Below are 22,551 nucleotides of genomic sequence, written 5' to 3' on the forward strand. Positions count from 1 at the left end.
AAAACAGTTGTTATAACTATATTTCATATATTCAAAAAGTAGAAACATGGGAGATATAAAAACCCAATTCAAACTTCTAGAAATGAAACTACAATGTCTAACTTGAAAAAATGCAGAGTAAGTACTATATAAGATTAATAACAGATTAAACATTGTGGAAGAAAAGATTAGTGAATTTGAAGACATTGCAATAGAATCAAAATAAAATAAGAGCAAAAAAAAAAGAATCTTCTAAGAGTGAGAAAAGAGCATTGGTGACCTGGGAAACAACTGCAAGTAGCTTAAAAGATACGAAATTGGAGTCTTTGAAGAAGAGAACAGAGGAATGGATGAAAAACATATTCACCAGAATCCTTCCAAACTTGATGTAAACTCTACACACACAGATCCAAGAAGCTGAACAAACTTCAAGGACAAGAAACCTAAAGAATACTTCACAGCATATCAAAATTAAATTGCTCAAACCAATGGTAAAAAAAATCTTAAAGACAACCAAATATAAGTTAGGTAAAAAGGAACAAATCTAAGAATGACAGCAGAATTCTCATTGGAGGTAAGACCGATATCCCTTGTGGACATAGATATAAAATAGCTAAACAAGATTTAAGCAAATCAAATCTGGCAACATATTAAATAGATAATCCATCATGACCAAGTGGGTTTAGCCCAGGTATGGAGGTTTGTGTTCATATTTGAAAATCCATCAGTAAGCTGGAAAGGAAAAAAACCACATGATCATCTCAATAGATACAGAAAAATCATTCGACAAATCCAACATCCATTTCTGATAAAACTCTTAGCAAACTAAAACTTTCTTGACCTGATACAGGTCTTATATGAAAAACCTACAGCAAGTATTACACTGAGAAATTGAATGCATTTCTCCTAAGATCAGGAATAAGACAAAGATGTCTGTTCCCTTCACTTATCTTTAGTCTTAAACTGCAGGTTCCAGCTTAGTGCAGTCAGACAAGAAAGAGAAATAACAGACATTCAGGTTAGAAAAAAATAAAACTATCCTTTTCAATAAGGATATGATTATTAATGTAGAAAATCTTACGAAGGTTACCAAAAAGGTACTAGAACTAAAAAGTGAATTTAGCAGAGTTGCAGATAGATTAACATATTAAAGTCAATTGTGTACTAGCAATGAACAGTCAGAAATCAAAACTAAAAAATGACACCATTTACAGTAGCAATTGAAGTATTTAGGGGTAAATTTTGACAAAATACATAAAAGACCTATACAATGAAAATTAAAAATTGTTCCTGAGAAGTCAAAAGACTAAATAAATGAAGAGATGCACTTTGTTTATAGTTCTGAAAACTCAGTATTGTTAATTCTCCCCAAATTGATGTATAGAAGCAATCCCAATCAAAATCTAAAGAGGTTTCTAGTAGACATTAACAAGCTGTTTCTAAATGTCATGTGGAAATGCACAGAATCTACAGTAATCAAAACAAATTTGAAAAAATTGAAAGCCTAGTACTACCTGGTTTTAAGACTTAGTATAAATGTATAATATAAAAATCAAAACCCTGTGTTATTGCTGTAATGACAGATGAATGTATCAGTGGAACAGAATAGAAAGTCGAGAGGGCAAAAACCCAACCATATTTGGACGACTGATTTTTGACAAAGGTACAAAGATGATGCAATGAGAAAAGGTAAGCTTTTCAACAAAAAGCGCTAGAATAATTGGATTTCTGTATACACATACAAAAATCAACTCAAACTAGATCAGACACCTAAATTTAAACCCTAAAAATATACAACTTTTAGTAGATGACATAGAAGAAAATCTTTGTGACCTTGGGCTAAGCAAAGATTTCTTAGATATTATACCAAAAACATAATCCTTAAAAGAATAAATTGATCACTTGGACTAAATTAAAAACATCTGCAGGGTTCGGAGCCAACATGGCGGCGTGTGTATGACAGTCGGAGCCTCCTCCCAAAAACATATATATTTTTGAAAATACAATAAATAGAACTAATCCTAAAAGAGAGACCAGAAGACACAGGACAACAGCCAGACCACATCCACACCTGCGAGAACCCAGCGCCTGGTGAAAGGGGTAAGATACAAGCCCCGGCCCGGCGGGACCTGAGCACACCTCCCCCCAGCTCCCGGCGGGAGGGAGAGGGAGAGGGAGCCCAGGGCTGCTAAACACCCAGCCCCAGCCACCTGCACCAGAGCACAGACACAGTGCATGTGTGGAGGACTGGAAACTAGGGAAATAGGGCAGCAAGACCTCTGAGTGGGTTCTGAAGCTGATGCCCCTGTGACAAAGAAAAGCGAGTGCTTTTTGAAAGTCTTAAAGGGGCAGGGACTTAACAGTTAGACGGAAACAACATAGGTCACAGCCCAGTGGCTGGAAATTACAGGGAAAACCAGGCACACTAACCCCCTGGGCAACAGCTCTGAGACCCCTCATGGAGGTAAACAGCCAAACAGCCCTCCCGTCCATTACCCCTCTGGGTGCTGTGAAAGCAGAGAAACAGCCTAAGGCAAACCATGCCTCCATATCGGCCGGGCAAGACACAAAGACCCAGCCTACATGCAATTACCCAACAAAAGCCACTAGGGGTCGCAGTTGTCCCAGTAAAGAAAGGCCAGTAGCAAGTGAAAAGTTTGGCCCTCCCAGCTGACAGTCAATAGCACCTGTCAACATGAAAAGGCAAAATAGTATGATCCAGACAAGACTAACCCAGACAGCTTTGGCATCTGCTACATCTTCCCCTGAGAAGGAACCTAGGGAGATAGATTTAACCAGTCTTCCTGAAAAAGAATTCAAAACAAAAGTCATAAACATGCTGATAGACTTGCAGAGAAATATGCAAGAACTAAGGAAGGAGAATACAGAAATAAAACAAGCTCTGGAAGGACTTCAAAACAGAATGGACGAGATGCAAGAGACCATTAATGGACTTGAAAACAGAGAACAGGAATGCAGAGAAGCTCATGCAGAGAGAGTTAAAAGGATCTCCAGGAATGAAAGAATTTTAAGAGAGCTGAGTGACCAATCGAAACGGAACAATATACGCATTATAGGGGTACCAGAAGAAGAAGAGAGAGAAAAAGGGATAGAAAGTGTCTTTGAAGAAATAATTGCCAAAAACTTCCCCAAACTAGGGGAAGAAATGGCCTCTCAGACCACAGAGGTACACAGAACTCCCATGACAAGGGATCCAAGGAGGGCAATACCAAGACACATAATAATTAAAATGGCAAAGATCAAAGACAAGGACAAAGTATTAAAGGCAGCCAGAGAGAAAAAAAAGGTCACCTACAAAGGAAAACACATCAGGCTATCATCAGACTTCTCAACAGAAACCCTACAGGCCAGAAGAGAATGGCATGATATACTTAATGCAATGAAACAGAAGGGCCTTGAACCAAGACTACTGTATCCAGCACGAATATCATTTAAATATGAAGGAGGGATTAAACAATTCCCAGACAAGCAAAAGTTGAGGGAATTTGCCTCCCACAAACCACCTCTACAGGGCATCCTACTGGGACTCCTCTAGAAGGCAGAACTCCTAAAAAGAGCACAGAACAAAACACCCAACATATGAAGAAGGGAGGAGGAGGAATAAGAAGGGAGAGAAATAAAGAATCATCAGACTGTGTTTATAATAGCTCAACAAGCGAGTTAAGTTAGACAGTAAGATAGTAAAGAAGCTAACCCTGAACTTTGGTAACCACAAACTTAAAGCCTGCAGTGGCAAGAAGTTCATACCTTTCAATAATCACCCTAAATGTAAATGGACTGAATGCACCAATCAAAAGACACAGAGTAATAGAATGGATAAAAAAGCAAGATCCATCCATATGCTGCTTACAAGAGACTCACCTCAAACCCAAAGACATGCACAGGCTTAAAGTCAAGGGATGGAAAAAGATATTTCATGCAAACAACAGAGAGAAGAAAGCAGGCGTTGCAATTCTGATATCAGACAAAACAGACTTCAAAATAAAGAAAGTAACAAAAGACAAAGAAAGACATTACATAATGATAAAGGGCTCAGTCCAACAAGAGGATATAACAACCATTATAAATATATATGCACCCAATACAGGAGCACCAACATACCTGAAACAAATACTAACAGAACTAAAGGAGGAAATAGAATGCAATGCATTCATTCTAGAAGACTTCAACACACCACTCACTCCAAAGGACAGATCCACCAGACAGAAAACAAGCAAGGACACAGGGGCACTGAACAACACACTAGAACAGATGGACCTAATAGACATCTACAGAACTCTACATCCAAAAGCAACAGGATACACATTCTTCTCAAGTGCACATGGAACATTCTCCAGAATAGACCACATACTAGGCCACAAAAAGAGCCTCAGTAAATTCCAAAAGATTGAAATCCTACCAACCAACTTTTCAGGCCACAAAGGCATAAAACTAGAAATTAACTGTACAAAGAAAGCAAAGAGGCTCACAAACACATGGAGGCTTAACAACACGCTCCTAAATAATCAATGGATCAGTGACCAAATCAAAATGGAGATCCAGCAATATATGGAAACAAACGACAACAACAACACTAAACCCCAATTTCTGTGGGACACAGCAAAAGCAGTCATAAGAGGAAAGTATATAGCAATCCAAGCATATTTAAAAAAGGAAGAGCAATCCCAAATGAATGGTCTAATGTCACAATTATCGAAATTGGGAAAAGAAGAACAAATGAGGCCTAAGGTCAGCAGAAGGAGGGATATAATAAAGATCAGAGAAGAAATAAATAAAATTGAGAAGAATAAAGCAATAGCAAAAATCAATAACTCCAAGAGCTGGTTCTTCGAGAAAATAAACAAAATAGATAAGCCTCTAGCTAGACTTATTAGGAGGAAAAGAGAGTCAACACAAATCAACAGTATCAGAAACGAGAAAGGAAAAATCACGACGGACCCCACAGAAATACAAAGAATTATTAGAGAATACTATGAAAACCTATATGCGAACAAGCTGGGAAACCTAGGAGAAATGGACAACTTCCTAGAAAAATACAACCTTCCAAGACTGACCCAGAAAGAAACAGAAAATCTAAACTGACCAATTACCAGCAACGAAATTGAAGCGGTAATAAAAAAACTACCAAAGAGCAAAACCCCCGGGCCAGATGGATTTACCTCGGAATTTTATCAGACATACAGAAAAGACATAATACCCATTCTCCTTAAAGTTTTCCAAAAAATAGAAGAGGACGGGATACTCCCAAACTCATTCTATGAAGCTAACATCACCCTAATACCAAAACCAGGCAAAGACCCCACCAAAAAAGAAAACTACAGACCAATATCCCTGATGAACGTAGATGCAAAAATACTCAACCAAATATTAGCAAACCGAATTCAAAAATACATCAAAAGGATCATACACCATGACCAAGTGGGATTCATCCCAGGGATGCAAGGATGGCACAACATTCGAAAGTCCATCAACATCATCCACCACATCAACAAAAAGAAAGACAAAAACCACATGATCATCTCCATAGATGCTGAAAAAGCATTTGACAAAGTTCAACATCCATTCATGATAAAAACTCTCAGCAAAATGGGAATAGAGGGCAAGTACCTCAACATAATAAAGGCCATATATGATAAACCCACAGCCAACATTATATTGAACAGCGAAAAGCTGAAAGCTTTTCCTCTGAGATCGGGAACTAGACAGGGATGCCCACTCTCCCCACTGTTATTTAACATAGTACCGGAGGTCCTAGCCATGGCAATCAGACTAAACAAAGAAATACAAGGAATCCAGATTGGTAAAGAAGTTAAACTGTCACTATTTGCAGATGACATGATACTGTGCATAAAAACCCTAAAGACTCCACCCCAAAACTACTAGAACTGATATCGGAATACAGCAAAGTTGCAGGATACAAAATCAACACACAGAAATCTGTGGCTTTCCTATACACCAACAATGAACCAACAGAAAGAGAAATCAGGAAAACAACTCCATTCACAATTGCATCAAAAAAAATAAAATACCTAGGAATAAACCTAACCAAAGAAGTGAAAGACTTATACTCTGAAAACTACAAGTCACTCTTAAGAGAAATTAAAGGGGACACTAACAGATGGAAACTCATCCCATGCTCATGGCTAGGAAGAATTAATATCGTCAAAATGGCCATCCTGCCCAAAGCAATATACAGATTTGATGCAATCCCTATGAAACTACCAGCAACATTCTTCAATGAACTGGAACAAATAATTCAAAAATTCATATGGAAACACCAAAGACCCCGAATAGCGAAAGCAATCCTGAGAAAGAAGAATAAAGTAGGGGGGATCTCACTCCCCAACTTCAAGCTCTACTATAAAGCCATAGTAATCAAGACAATTTGGTACTGGCACAAGAACAGAGCCACAGACCAATGGAACAGACTAGAGAATCCAGACATTAACCCAGACATATATGGTCAATTAATATTTGATAAAGGAGCCATGGACATACAATGGCGAAATGACAGTCTCTTCAACAGATGGTGCTGGCAAAACTGGACAGCTACATGTAGGAGAATGAAACTGGACCATTGTCTAACCCCATATACAAAAAGTAAACTCAAAATAGATCAAAGACCTGAATGTAAGTCATGAAACCATTAAACTCTTGGAAAAAAACATAGGCAAAAACCTCTTAGACATAAACATGAGTGACCTCTTCTTGAACGTATCTCCCCGGGCAAGGAAAACAACAGCAAAAATGAACAAGTGGGACTATATTAAGATGAAAAGCTTCTGTACAGCAAAAGACACCATCAATAGAACAAAAAGGAGCCCTACAGTATGGGAGAATATATTTGAAAATGACAGATCCGATAAAGGCTTGACATCCAGAATATATAAAGAGCTCACATGCCTCAACAAGCAAAAAACAAATAACCCAATTAAAAAATGGGCAGAGGAACTGAATAGACAGTTCTCCAAAACAGAAATACAGATGGCCAGCAGACACATGAAAAGATGCTCCACATCGCTAATTATCAGAGAAATGCAAATTAAAACTACAATGAGGTATCACCTCACACCAGTAAGGATGGCTGCCATCCAAAAGACAAACAACAACAAATGTTGGCGAGGCTGTAGAGAAAGGGGAACCCTCCTATACTGCTGGTGGGAATGTAAGTTATTTCAACCATTGTGAAAGCAGTATGGAGGTACATCAGAATGCTCAAAAGAGACTTACCATTTGACCCAGGAATTCCACTCCTAGGAATTTACCCTAAGAACACAGCAATCAAGTTTGAGAAAGACAGATGCACCCCTATGTTTATCGCAGCACTATTTACAATAGCCAAGAATTGGAAGCAACCTAAATGTCCATCGATAGATGAATGGATAAAGAAGATGTGGTACATATACACAATGGAATACTACTCAGCCATAAGAAAAGGGCAAATCCTACCATTTGCAGCAACATGGATGGAGCTGGAGGGTATTACGCTCAGTGAAACAAGCGAGGCGGAGAAAGAGAAATACCAAATGCTTTCACCCATCTGTGGAGTATAAGAACAAAGCGAAAATTGAATGAACAAAACAGCAGCAGAACCACAGAACTCAAGAATGGACTAACAGGTACCAAAAGGAAAGGGACTGGGGAGGATGGGTGGGTAGGGAGGGAGAAGGGGGGGAATAAGAAGGGGGGTATTAAGATTAGCATGCATGGGGGGGTGGGATAAAGGGGAGGGCTATACAACACAGAGAAGACAAGTAGTGATTCTACAACATTTTGCTATGCTGATGGACAGTGACCGTAAAGGGGTTTATAGGGGGGACCTGATATAGGGGAGAGCCTAGTAAACATAATATTCGTCATGTAAGTGTAGATTAATGATAACAAAAATAATTTAAAAAAAGCAGTTCCTGTGTGGTGACCTCCAATGGGTTCTACACAATGGTATAAAGGGCATATAAAAGTGTAGGCAAAGGGTCTGTTTGTGTTTATGCAGAGGATCACAGCCTAATTTGGCTACCCCGAAAATGAACTAAGATACGATAGGAAAAAGAACTTCCAACATCAGCACTCTCGGGAAGACTCATGCCAGAAGATGATCATCAAAAAACCCCAACAAAGTTCCACACACTGCTACAGGTGTAGATGCACTTATCCCACCAGTTCCTGGACTTGCCATGGGAATGAAGAAGGTGATATCTAAGCTGACCTGTGCATACAGTAAAACAACAAATTTGACTGGATCTATACTGTTGGAACTCAACCAAGAAGTAGGAGAAGTGCAAATTGTAGCGCTCCAAAATCTTACAACTACAGACTATTTACTGTTAAAAGAACATATGGGATGTGAACAGTCCCCAGGAATGGGTTGTTTTAATTTGTCTGATTTCTCCCAGACTTCAAGTTCAGTTGGACAATATCCACCATATCATAGATAAGTTTTCACAAATGCCTAGGGTGCCTAACTGGTTTTCTTGGTTTCACTGGAGATGGCTGGTAATTACAGTTATGCTTTGGTTATGTAACTGTACTCCTATTATGTTAATGTGTGTGTGCAATTTAATTAGTAGTTTAAAACCTATACATGCTGAAGTTACTCTACAAAAAATATGTCAAAGAAATAATCAATCTTCCCATGTTTTCTTCCACCTGCTACTTCTATAGCTTTTCTTCTTCCTTCCTAATTACAGCCCCTAAATAGAATTCATGCCTCATATCGAATTTACCAAGTATCATAATTCTTCCAAGTGGTAAAGATACCTCAAGACAAATGCTGGGCCTAGAAGACACAGGGCATAAATATGCAAAGAAGTAAAAAGCTAACCTTTTCAAACAATAAGGCTTCTCTCTCACTTACCAACTTTACATTTCCCTGTATGGCCCCGGAAGATGACTGATTAGCCAGAGACAGGTAATATTCGTCAAGGGAGGAACAACCTAAGACAGGCACAGTCGCAGGGGGGCCATCAGGTGAGAAATTGGGGATCAACAGAGGTGAGGCTTAGAACCTCACCTCCCCTGTTCTGAGAGAAATCTTCTGCATACATGGATGTTTTATTGCCCTTGTCTAGCTTGGATTAACACATAGTCTACAGGCACACACCTGATCATCTACATTTGCTCTCTTACAACACTAAACTATGTTTTCTACCTTTATCTTGTATCTACCTACCACTTCAGCATTTTATTAAAAATAATAATATAAAGAGAGAAATGTGGTATCCACATATAAATCAAGTATAAAAATCAAATGAGTATTCATATTTGAACTGTTTATAGTTCATAATGCATGAGCAAAACCGAAAGTTTCTGTGATGACTGCCCTTGTACTGTTCACCATGTAACTTATTCACTATGTAAGAATTTGTTCTCCATGTAAGAACTTGTTTGTTATACTTCAGAAGATTGGAGACTGATGAAAATTAGGCTTGGGGTGGATTAATGATTGTGCATTGAACATTGACTCCCCTATACAGAATTTTATTGTTGTTAACAACCATTTGATCAATAAATATGAGAGATGCCCTCACAAAAAAAAAAAGAAAAAAAAAAGTACACACTTCCAATTGTAAAATAAATAAGTAACCGGGATGTAATGTATAGCATAAGGAATATAGTCAAAATATTGTAACAACTTGGTATGGTGATAGCTGGTACCTAGAATTATCATGTATATTAATGATAAATCACTGTGTTGTACACCTGAAACTAATGTAATACTGTGTGTCAACTACCCTTCAATAAGAAATAATTATATTAAAAAAACCAAAAAACAAAAAACATGTGCTCTTTGAAAGATGTTTGAGAAAGAATGAAAGGAAATTAAATGATGAAAAGACAAGCCACAGACTGGGATAAAATCTTTGCCAAGTATATAACTGGTAAAGGACTTGTATCTAGGATATATAATAAATTCTCAAAATTTGACAATAAGATAACATGCAGCCCGATTTAAAACCAGGTAAGTATTAAAGATACACTTTCCCAAAGAAAATATAAGGATGACAAGCTCATGAAGAAATGCTTTACATTATCGTACAAATGAAAACTACATTGAGATAAACTACACACTGTTAGAATGTCAAAACAGACCCTCACCTGAAGAGACATCTGCCTTTACTTTCTTATGTTGGACGTTTTGTGTGGAAATGTAAGTCATGGAACACCTAAAATTCTGAGAAGAAAGTCAAGAAAATTGCAGAGATCATTATTACTGGGGGAAAAAGTAAAAACAAAATCTCCTGCCAACCCAGCACATTTTCACCACAAATGTAGCAAAGAAAACATCCCAGAAAACGTTTTCTTTTTTCATTAATAAGCATGAGACTAGACTGCAATCACATCACAGGCAGGTTGCAAAGAGAGGAAATAATCTCACATGTCTGTAACTAGGAAGATAAAATTCATTATGTACATGTTCTGAAGACAAATGAAAACTTGTTCTTATGTAAGAGTACTTTCTCAGCAGCACCTTTTACTATACATAGTTTATTCTGAAATCTCGTAATTGGGGTGGCCATCTGTGTTCACTAATTGACTTGATCCAAAGGCAAAATAATAGTGCTGTCTTTATGACAAGGTCGGTAGAGTTTAGAGTAAACCACTCAAGCACACCTCCTTCAGTGACAGGAAGATTGGGGTGCTGTCTTCCTTGATGTTTACATTTGAAGAACAGACCTTTCAGAAAAATATTCCTAAACTGTAAAAAGTATAAATGAAATGGAAGTTGAAGCCAATTGTTTTTCAAACAGCGGTTTTCTTAAGAGTTACTTGTAGTTCCTAATGCAAGCCTTTTTGGAGTTATAACATCTATGCATAATACAATCGACATTGCCATTGGTAATTGTGAAAAACAATAAGTCACCAAGTCTCATTTGGTAAATAAACATGAAGGACCAAGTAAGAACAGATTAACTTGGTGATTGGTCTTTTAGCTTTTCCATTTTTTAATAGACACTTTACATGTTCCTTCTCAGGTTTAGTTGGCTTTTTTTCTTTCTGTAAAATGTACCTGTTCTGTTACCACCAACAGTTGTGTTGATATGACTTCTGGCACCACCACCTCCTCTATTGTCTTATGTTTAGATAAGAGAAAGATAAAAGAGGGTGTCTAAACAACATTTAACAGCTCTAAAAAAGTAAGCAAGATGTCTGTTGAAACTGAAGTACTTAATAGCACTGTTCTATATACCTACAGGTTTTTGTTGATGCCATTTGTCTTCCATTAACTCTGACTTTAAACTATGGTTTTAAAAAATTTAGATTGTCAGCTTCTCAACTCAAAGATCATGCTTTCTCAGTTCTATTTTTAAAATCCAGGTTAAAATCTTAAATTTGAATCAGTAATAGTATTACCACATCCTTGACATCCTCCTCTGAATGTATAATCTAATGTTTGAAAGAATTGTTTAGCTATATTACTTTAATTTCAAACACTGATTTTGTTACAAATTTTTAAAAATACATATATATATATATTTGCATATGTTTTATATGTATGTATGTATTTCTCCTGCTTTCTAGGGGATTCTTTGATTCTCCAAGAAGTGGTCATTTTTGTTCCAAACCCCTGGGACCAAGCAGCAGTGTTTAAAGTCCAAGGATATCCTAGAGGATAGGGATGGAAGTTGTGTTAATTCCCTCGGGCTGCCATAACAAATTAACACCAATTTGGTGGCACCACAAACTTATTCTCTTACAGTTCTGGAGGCCAGAAGTCTCGAATCTGGAGGTGTTCTTGGCAGCGTAATTTCAGTCTTTGCCTCCATCTTCACATGACCTTCTTCCCAGTGTGTCTGTGTGTCCACATTTCCCTCTCTTTTCTCTTGTAAAGGTACAAGTCGTTGGATTTAGGGTCTACCCTAAATCTATGATTATTTCATGCCAAGATCCTTGACTAATTGCACCCCAAAGACCCGATTTCCAATAAGATGACATTCTCTGGCTCCAGTGGACATGAATGGGGGTGAGGCAACATTCTTTGACCCACCACAGTGATATTTAATTAACATCCTAAGTGATGGTTTCAAAATAATATCACTTTATCTAAAACTTTCACATTCATTATCTTACTGATTTTTATAACATTTGTGCTTACATGAGGTACTTACATAGCATCCGTCATGGAAATGAATCATTTTGCAGCAAACTCTTGGATTTCTATCTATTCTTTCACTCAGTCCTCTCCCAAGAAGTGAAGAGATTAGAGCAAGCCTCATCCTGTAGCCCACATTTAACCAATAGATACAGAATTACATAGAACATATCTCTCCTGGATACGTTTGTGCCCATAGCACCAAAAGCTCGTGCTTCTCGTCTCCATACAGAAAGTGGATCCAGCACAGTCTCACTATGCCCAACCAAGTCTCCTTTTTAGTTTCAATTTCTCTGCCTGTAACAGTGAATGCATCGTAGCCAAGCAGCCTTAAGGTCTAGGGTCAAGGAGTGAGATTAGAAGCCCTGTTACTCTCCATTCTAGCCTTACCAGTTATAAAGTTGATAGGCAATCCCACTTACTTCAGTGTTGTGTGTTTTTACTCTATCATCCAGAACTGCAACAGTAGTAAAAAAAAAATTTTAATGTGCCTCTTTTTAGAATAAAGAAATTTTAGCAAAAATACTATAAAGAGATTCTTCACTGAAGGCTAGTAAGGCCCAGCTAGTTATTGCTAAAATCAAGAGTTAGAAGCTGTATTTCCTGAGTCTGTCTCATTGGTGTTTTATGCTCACTTTGATGACCCTTTAATAGAATGCAGATTGGAATTTTCCCAACATTATAGTTAAGAATCATTGTGTGTGCTAACTCTAGTAATTTTAATTTCTAAGTGACCACTGTGGCTTACGGTGCTCAAGGAGAGGTCAGAAATCCTTGCCTTCATATAAACAAGGCTATTACCTATTGAGAATGATTAATAAAATCTTAAGCCTCCTATAAATCCATGTTTCTGAAACCTTGAACAGTTTACAGTACCTGCTCCAAAAACTGCAAAACCTAATGTGGTAGGAGTGTGTAAAAGTCTTGCTATGTCCAAATAATGTATTTACTTATTTAATTCAGTGTTTATTCATAAATATCAATTAATTAATTTCTAGTAATATTATGAACTTTGCAAGCTGCCAAAACATAATTAATACTATATGGAATTTTTAAAAGGATGTCTGAAAAATTATGAAGTGATTTGTTTCATGCTGTTTTGCAGCACTGTGTTCTGTGCTTCAGACAGGTATGTGGAATTTGTTCCTTGTCTTACATCAGAGGTCCAGTTATGCATCTTACTGGATTTTCTTATGCACTATTCTGGAACTCATTATTTTTGTGTTTTAGATCATTTGAGTGAGTGAAGCTCATTCTCTTATGTGTTTTTCATCAAAGCTGCTCAAAATAGGTTATTCGTTTGCTCTGCCATTTTAACTGAAATAATTTGATCTTGTTGAATTCTAATTGAAGCTCATATTTCTCCCTTTTATTTTCAGATATTTGTATCTGCTGTTCTCCAGTGATGACCTTTTACCATTAGACCACTGGGTGTTCAATACAGAGGCTCATCCTCTGCCTGTGTTAAATTTAGCCAACACCACACTTTCAGGAAATCCTGCTGTTCGATGAAAGCAGCTCCAGAAAGACCTTGCTCACCTGTGTTTTGTTTACATGGACCACTACAGAAGTTAGTCTGGAGAGGGGGCTTTTGAAAACCTGGACCTCTTAACTCAGCATGGCAGGGAGAAACATGACTATTCCCTGCAAGACTTTTCAACTTGTAGAGATCTCAACTTTGAACTGATTCCGTTTTATACCTGACCAAAACATATTCTGGTATGTGTAGGACAGAGACCTGGTGTGCTTTGATTCTTAACAAGATGGTCACATGAGAAATTGTGCTTATTACTACTATATCATTTTTAGAGTCCTGGAATCTGGATGCTAGACTTCCTAAGAATATGCCAAGAATGTGGAGCATCTTGCAGGGGTTAGAGATGGCCTTTGGGACCATTTATATAATTGTTTCCTCCCAAAGTGGAGCAGCTTTCAAATCAAATATTTAATGCATTGTTTATCTTTTTTTCCTCCATTTTTAATAGTGGAATGAATTAAAATAAACAAGAACAAAAAACCAGTATAACTGCATCAGTAGCAAGAAGACTTGAAAAAGAAACAGGAGTACCTTTTCCTGTCTGAGTTTTCAGATTCCCCATTGATGACCAGACTGGTGACCATTTCAAATCCTAATCTATTCCATTGAATTTCTTGTTTAAATTTAATTTTCTCTGGGAGCATGATCTCACAAAGAATGCTCTTCAAGTCTTTGTCTCCATTTGGAATCACTGAAACTGCTATTTATCATAGTTACTACTTTTGAGCCTGGGTTTGGGATTTTCTGCATGTTGATCAAGTCTAGTGTTGGTAGCATAACAAAAAAATGGGAAAACTGCTGCAATTTGTTGACTTGAGACCTGTTCTAAGAGAAAGACTTGGTTTTGTTGGTTAGGAGATTATTTTTCCAAACCAGAAAATCTACCAAGTAAACTTCATCCACTTTAACCTCATTATAAACTTAGTAGAATCCTTTAATTTACAACTTTTTTATGTGGCTTGGCAAAATTTACTATACTATTATGCATCTCTGAATTTACCTTGATGAGCCAAATTATTCTTATGGTGTATTAAGTCAAAAACAAAAAAAAAACATTGAAACTTACTTAAATATTTTCTGGAATGGGGACAAGGGGCCCTTTATTTATCATCTCATCAGATGAGTGAGCTTTTCACAAATATTTTATGTAAAAAGTAAATTCAACTCTTATTTTCTCCAAGGATATTTGTAGAAATCCAAAGAATTAGTCAAAATAGCTTCAAAATAATTTCTAGTAATAGAAGTGTGGTGTAATTACTCATATCACACTGTATTTAGGATATATCTAAGGGACTTTCTCTTAACCATTAATAGATTTTGCAATGATATTTCCTGTTAAAGAAATTACTATTTATATTTTGGGGGGATGAACTTAAATTTTATCAAGAACTGCATTGTAAGATAAATATCTAACGCTTGCAAATTTTCTGTCCCTTGAATTTATGTCACAGTGCAAAACACTTATTCTTCTTTACGTTTAATACAAACACTTCTGTTGACAAAATTGGGAGTAGTATAGTTAGTCTAACATTTACTCTGAATTTGAGATTTGATGAAACAGTGTTTGTGCAAGAAGCCCACCTTAGAATTCTGAAGGGTTCTTTCATTATTTTCGTAGCTTTTCTTTTTAACCTTTTATTAGCATGTAGTAGAATAAGTTGGGAAAACATTTAATACATTAATATAAATAAATATTTTCTAAGGGTGATCATCTGATGCCACAAGTAATCAAGCAGTCCTCACACTTAAGCAAATGCTCCGTAAGTGATAACCACCCCAGGATTTTTCAGTATACATATAAAATAAGGATGTAGAGCCAGTTGCATTATTTAAATCTTGAAGAGAGTTCAATTTTTGCACATATTTTAAAATCGTAATATCTTTTACTACTTGAAAAATTAAAATTTTTAAATGAGAGGCATAGATAACTATAACTTTAGAAGAGAAAGGGAAGGTATTTTATTTGGTTCTCAAAAAGTTAGCCTTCCTCCTAAAAATAGCACAAGCCCACCTTTGAGTCACTAAAAAAAAAAAAAAAAGTTGAGTTGGCAAAGGCCCAGAACAGCTGTGTAGATGGCATTAAACCCTCCTGTGCTTTGTTTAGAGGAACGCAGAGTAAAGGGCCTTCTTGATTCCCCAGGAAATTCTCAAAGATATAGAAGAGAGAACCCTCACCCTCAAGGACCCTGTTCATATTTCTCAGATGACTAGAGCTTAAGAGAAGGCAGAGAAGTGTACAAGCATGGTCGGTTTTGGAGTGGGACAGTGGAAGGGTCTGCTTCACGACCCCCTGCCTTGTGATGATGAGAAGACTAGAGCATCTAACAATGCTTCCATTTTTTTCCTTCTCAATACCAAAGGCAATTAAATTAAAGTCAGCTACAAGTGACTTGCCAGTGTCATGTTTTATTTTTGTTGGAGATTTTAAAAAATTATTTCCTCCCAGATCAATCCTTATCCCATATTCTGCTTAGTTTCCAAGAGTATTCTTTACTTTCTTCTGTCCTATGTAGTTCTTTGCATTTTGTAGACCTTATTACTCAGGTTGAATACTCACGACATTTATCAGACCTTCTGCAAAGAGCCTAGAAATGCTCCTTTTTCAGGTGCCACCTCAAAGAGCTGACACCTCACTTGTGCTTTTGGCACAAATGTGCAGAACAGATCAGTTGATACATAAAAGACAAAAGAACAGAGATAACTGTTATGCACCCCTCTACCTTCTACAGTTACTTCTCTTTTAGAATCACACTTTTTTATTCAAACCACTATAAAGTTGTTGAAGCCAAGAGAATGTGGCCCTAACCAGGAAGTCTCAGTGCAGAAAAATAGGTCCCCCTTTGGAGGGTTCTTACTTTCTGGTGGGTTGTGTGGATATGCTGTTTTGTGTCTCTGACACCAACTCATCCCTGTCTTTGTGCAGATGTTTATTTATAGAAGTAAAACCTAGGTATTGAAGGAATACTGACCATGATGCTCCCTGCTGTCATCTAGGGCAAGCCAGGGGTTCACTTAGTAGAGCTTATTAACCAAGCAATGTAAAATTGTGATCATCATCTTCATCTCCACTCTCCATTGCCAAAGTCTTTGTTAAAACTATAAATTTATTGATAAAAGATTGTGCTTGTCATTCTCATTATGCAATTTCTCTTTATTAAGCCTGTATTTTTTTTTAATGAATGTATGAGTGAATGAAAGAATGAGTGAACAAACATGGAGAACCTACTATATGCCAAGCATTGTGCTAGGCACTTTGAAACATTAGAACATTTTGTGATCCCAGTGGCATTTTCTGTATAAGGGTAGTTCATACCAATTTAAATATTTTCCAGTACGAATCATGTTATAAAATCCTTAATTTTATATTTCATTTAAATTAAAGAGGAAAAGAAATGGTTTATATTTTAAGCAATGTTACTATATAATACTAACAGCTGTAATTGTAGTTAATAACTAAAGAAAAATGTCAAATACTTGATTGCTGCAACCTTGACTAAAATATTTACTTTAAAAATAAATAAAAACATTCTTATTTTGCTATATCACTTTAATTATATAATTAAAAATCAATGTTTAATAGAAATGCTGATTATTTTATATTCAAAAAATTTTGTCACATAAGTCATGGGTAAAACTTGCAGTTTTTAACTGTTTTTTGCTCTGCTACGGGTCTTATTAATGGTCCCATGATGTTAAATATAAATATATATAATACTAAAGTATTTCTAAATTTCAGATAGCAGTTTCTGTAATCATATTTTGAATTCTTATTTTTCTTTAAGTTTCCTTACCCTCAAATTAACTAGCCCATATCTTATCCACTCTTTACATAGATATATATACAAATACAATTATACACAGGGATTTTTAGAACTGTCCGTGTTTTGTTAGCTGGTTTTGGCTGCACAAATTCTAAGGAGGATATTTGAGTAACCAAGTATTATCTGGAGATACTTAAATGCACTTATTCTGGTTCAAGTACATTAGTGAACGTGATTTTCTGTTAATTTCAGGTCACTTAGATCATGATGGAGATAACTTTTTTTTATCTATAATGGGTCAGCAAGCTTTTCTGTAAAGGGCCAGATAATAAATATTTTAGTTTTTGTGATCCATAAGATCTCTATATCTCTACTACACAGTTCTGCTATTGGAAGATGGAAGCAGGTATAGACAATATGTAAATGTGGATGTATAACTGTGTTCCAATAAAACTTTATTTACAAAATCATGGAGAGCTGAATTTGGCCCATAGGTCTTAGTTGTGAACCCTTGATTCTAAGTTTAATTTTTTAAGACCCTGTAACCTTTGATCTGCATCCTTTCTCTGTGTTTTAGTTACGTAATTCATCTTTAAAGCAAAAAGTGTGTGTATGTATGATTGTATTTGTTTGTGTAACCTAAAGTTACATATTTTGTTGTCTTGAAAATAGATACATTCTTCTGGAGTCTGTTCAGGTTTCAATATGAAAGAGGCAGTTTTTTTATTCTTGGTGTATGCTGTCAACCAGTATTCTTGCCTAGTCATTTAGTGCTACAATTCCAGAGTCTCTATGTGACAGGAAGGGTCTCTGTGTTATCAAAATATACTCTCCAAGTTCTGCCTTCTCATTGATTTTTTGGACCAGGACTGTAGGTTGCTAGAGCAGCAAAAATTCCTGCACTTGAGTACTCCAAGAGCCCTATGACGGGACTGTGAGAGAGGGCCTTACGACAAGAACATGATAGACTTTCTGACCTTTGTGCTGCAGAAACCGATGTCTTGAGAAATTTTCAGTGACAGAAAATGGGTTATGTGCCTCAAATGCTGTTTGGCAGCCACTTCCTTTTTCAGATTGCAGAAGAGTACTGCACCTGTTACCTCTAGAACAGCCTAAATCTGAGGAGTGCAGAGAAATATATTCAAAAAGAGAGTTCCCCTTCCTCTCTCGTTGCATAACTCACCTCAGATCCTTTACAAGTCAGTAGCATTATTTCAGGTTGTCAATACACATCACATTTAAATTAAGGCATCCCTCAACTTCAACCTTATGCTTGCAGTGTTTAACAGTTAATCAATTTTAAACTACTTGAGCCCAGCAGAATTCATGAATGCACACAACACCATATTGCTGGTTTATACATTGCAGTGCACCAGTCATTCTGAGAAGAGAATTTTCACTTTAGAAATTTATCAAAGATGTATTCTACTATTTTTGGAAATTCTAGAGGAGAAGCCTGTATTCAGTGTTATAGAGGGGGGCACACATAAATGAGCTGCCATTCTAGATCCAACATACTTTACATATGGCTTCAGCCCAGTGTGAATGTAAATGTGAGTATACAAACATAAACCCACATATATACCTGTTAGTATGCAGAGGATTTTAAACAATTGCAAATGGCTTGCAACTATTTGAATGCTACAGAATTCCACTGTAAATTGCACACCATACAACTTGAAAGTCAGCCCTTTTTGGGGGAAACATTTAGAAATTGTTTATTTAAATTAATTAATTAAAGTATCCCCAGTTTTAATTACTGAATTTGGAAGCTGAAATGCCATTCCTTCAATCTCACTGGTCTCAAGTTCACTGATAGAATTTTTCCCTACACGAATAAATGGGGTAAGTATAACCTCCGAAATCAGTACCCATGGGCTGCTACTGAACTGACTTCCAGTTATGTCCTCCATATGTAGTTTTTATAAATTAAAGGTAGTATTGTATATTAAAGATCAAATAAAGATGTTCTTTAAGTGAAAAAGTTTGTTTATCCTTCATCCGTGCCCACCACTGACAGCACAGTTCAGTCATCTCCCTATCCCTATTTACAGGACAACTTTGGCCTCGACAGTAACGTAGTCCTCAGTCTTCCACATTCAAAGAGAACTTTTGGCTCAACTTATCTTCACATTCCTTTATGCTATAGAAAGATGAAGAGCTTGCTTAAAGGATGTTCTGCCATTTGCCATTTCAGGAATAGAGGATGGATGGATGGATTAATGGATGGATGGATGGATGGATATTCTTATTGATATTTAGCCTTCTGAGAGCTTTACTCTAACCAACTGAAAGGCCTCTATCCTCTTCTGCCAAAATCCTACTCATCTTTTGTTCTCTCATCACTGCTATTTTTACAGAATCTTTCCCAGCTTCCCTAACTTTGAGTGATTTCTTCCATGTTTGTATATCCATTGTTCTTGTTCTTAACTCTCTTAGAATTTCCCTTATCTGCCTTTCATTTATTTGTGGGCATGCCTTTACTTCCTCTGGTTCATTGTTAGCTGCTTAAGGACATAGAATCTTACTCATCTTTTTTAATCCACTTAACTTAAATATCTGTTGAATAAACCCCCAGTTTTCAGACCTCAGTATTCTCCACCAGATCAGGGTGGAGTGATTTAAGGGTGATGATAATGCATTTTTCTTGATCTGCAGTTTTCTATCAACAACAACTCTATCAAAGCCATAGACACTAAGGAATGTCTAATCATTATAAAAGGGATGCGGAGTGTATTGTATCCTTTTTGTGCACATGTGGGAAATATGCAGTGCTGACAGTGCACAGATGTCAGCTTGGGGGAGGAACAGGAATCTCTGATTAGTCAGGAGTCCAAAATGAAAGTCCATCTTCCCCTGACTGATTGTAAGGCCTTGGGTAAGTTATCACCTTCCTTCGACCTCTGTGTATTTTCTATAAAATGAGGAACCTAGACTAGAAAATGTGAATGTGATTTCATGAGGTAATTCATATGGTTATTCCATACATATTTATTGAACTTCACCCACTGTTGCCAGAAGTTCTAATAAACTTCAAGTATACAGAAATCAAAATAAAAGCTCCGTCCTCAAACAGGGACTGGTCTGCTCAATATTGTGACAAATGCTCTAATAGAATGGGTATAGTAGGAGGAGCAGATAATCAAGCTTAAGATAGGTTTGGGAGGTGAAAGAATAATCAAGAAAGATTCTCAAGTAACTGACATCTGGACTGAATTTTAAGAGGAAGTAGCATTTGAAGATAAGGGGGAAAAGAGCTGCCTGATAAGGCAAAGATACTGAAGAAACCATCCTAACTTGAACGTCATACCAAAGCTCAGGTAGGAATGCCAGCCTTGAACTTGAGATGGACATCCATTTCACCGAGACCTTTCATGTCCTTCTCACAGGCCCTGACACAGTACTGTCCATGACCCACGATGGGCCGACGGGCACCACTGCCCCAGGATACCCATGACTGGCTGCCCTTTCTGAAAGTTTGGGGTTGGCTGTCCGATACCAAAGAGCTCACGACATACAAAAAATAAATGCTATTTAGGAGGTGGGTAAGGGAACCCCCTGGAAATATACTCCAAAAATACTCAAAACTTTGTATGACTCCAAAATAAAATTAGCATGGGCACGGTATTTTCAAACAGATCAGCAATAAGAAGCTAAACATAATACGCCACTAGAGGGCGGTAATCAACTCTCGCACTCTCAAGACAAATACTGCCTTAAAAAGTTCCCATTTTCTTCCAAATATGACCTCCCTTCCTTTAAAGGCTTTGAACTAAGAAGAGTTATTAGATGATGAAAAATACCTCATATCAGAAGATAGACCTAGAAAAATTGTCATTTGAACCCTACAAATGATGTTAGCTCACATAGGACAGTAGATATGTTGTGGAATAGTATATTTAATGACATAAATTGTAATTGCTCAGTTATTTATATAACTGTTTACATCCTTTTAGAATTATTTTGTCTTTAAATATTTATTGAACATCTGTGTGCCGAGAATCGTGCAAATCCCTGGAGAATACAAAGCCAACTACTTAATCTGTGGATCTGCTTGGCTTGAAGATGGTAGGTTGGCAAGCCAAAAATTATGTTTTCTAGTAAAGGTGTAAACCAAATGTTACTGGAGCATAAGAAACACGCTGGTGGAGGAAGCAAGAGGATGTGACAGCAGCGTAATTAGTGATAATGGCCCTGACAACGAGTTTCCCGCTCCAGGAAGCAAGGGGAGTGAGTTTACTTAAGCATAAAGGCTAGAACGGTACCTTTTGGAGTAGGCAGAGCCCGTGGTTGTGAAGAGAGAATGCAGAGGAATCTAACTCCTAACTCAAGCTTTCAGACAGCAAGCCTTTGACTAAAACCTGAGGAACGAGAAGTTTGTTGGATGTGGTAGGAGTCTGGCTGCAAACAATGAGGGAAAGACATTCTAGGAAAAGGAAACATCATATATATGATGCTGAGAAAAGGAGGAGATTGCATTTTATAGTAACCAGTCCTTCCCGGCAGGGCTGCGGAGTGGTCAGCAGAGTTCAGGACACCTTCCACTAAGCTGGGGTAGGTAGCAGGGAAGGAGGGCCTAGTCACCTGAGACATCGGGGTCTGTGTAGAGAGTTTGACTTTTCATAACTCTGGGGTAAGGGGAAAAGTTCCCAGCCCAGGAAAATACCTCTGAAACTGAAACCAGTCAAAGGGAGAAATAAAGTGGGAGAAAATTGTTTATTGCTACAAGCTGTCATCCACTTCTGCTTGCCCGTGTCTCTCACAACCCGGCTGCAAAAAAGGACCCCACCCAACCTCTCCAGTCCACATATGCCCTCGCTCCCCCTTGTAATTACCTACTGATACGGAGATGGACTAAGGCCAGGTGACAGATTCTGGAAATATTGCAATTTTACTCACACTTTCACACTGAAAAGAGGCCCCCAGAAGACTGAGCAAGGGGTGTTGTGATCTGCTCTGCGTTTTTAAAGGGTCGTTCTGGCTTCTGTGTGGAAAATTGATAGTTGGAGTTAAAAGGCTACTGAAATAATCCTGGTAAGGAGTAATGGCAACTCAGACCAGTAGTAAGGACAGTGGTCTATATTTTGAAGTAAAGCTGACATGATTTGTTCATGGAAAGAAAGAGAGAAGTCAAGGTTGTTTTTTACCTGAACAACTGGCAG

General features: G+C 37.2%; 1 protein-coding gene across 4 annotated transcripts in view; it reads left to right on the top strand.

Moving 5' to 3' along the window:
- The window catches only part of MAN1A2 (mannosidase alpha class 1A member 2), a 220,979-nt gene extending 203,120 nt beyond the window's left edge, over positions 1-17,859 (top strand). For 3 of the 4 annotated variants that reach the window (XM_036924455.2, XM_057500590.1, XM_036924456.2), the window contains exon 13: positions 13,471-17,859. In XM_036924455.2, the coding sequence (XP_036780350.1) occupies positions 13,471-13,603 (133 nt within the window). In that variant the 3' untranslated portion in view covers positions 13,604-17,859. The remainder of the gene's footprint in view (positions 1-13,470) is intronic. The other variant, XR_005032480.2, reaches the window with a different exon arrangement.
- The last annotated feature ends 4,692 nt before the right edge of the window (positions 17,860-22,551 follow it).

This window comes from Manis pentadactyla, chromosome 4 (assembly GCF_030020395.1).
Source record: "Manis pentadactyla isolate mManPen7 chromosome 4, mManPen7.hap1, whole genome shotgun sequence".
Lineage (NCBI taxonomy): Eukaryota > Metazoa > Chordata > Mammalia > Pholidota > Manidae > Manis > Manis pentadactyla.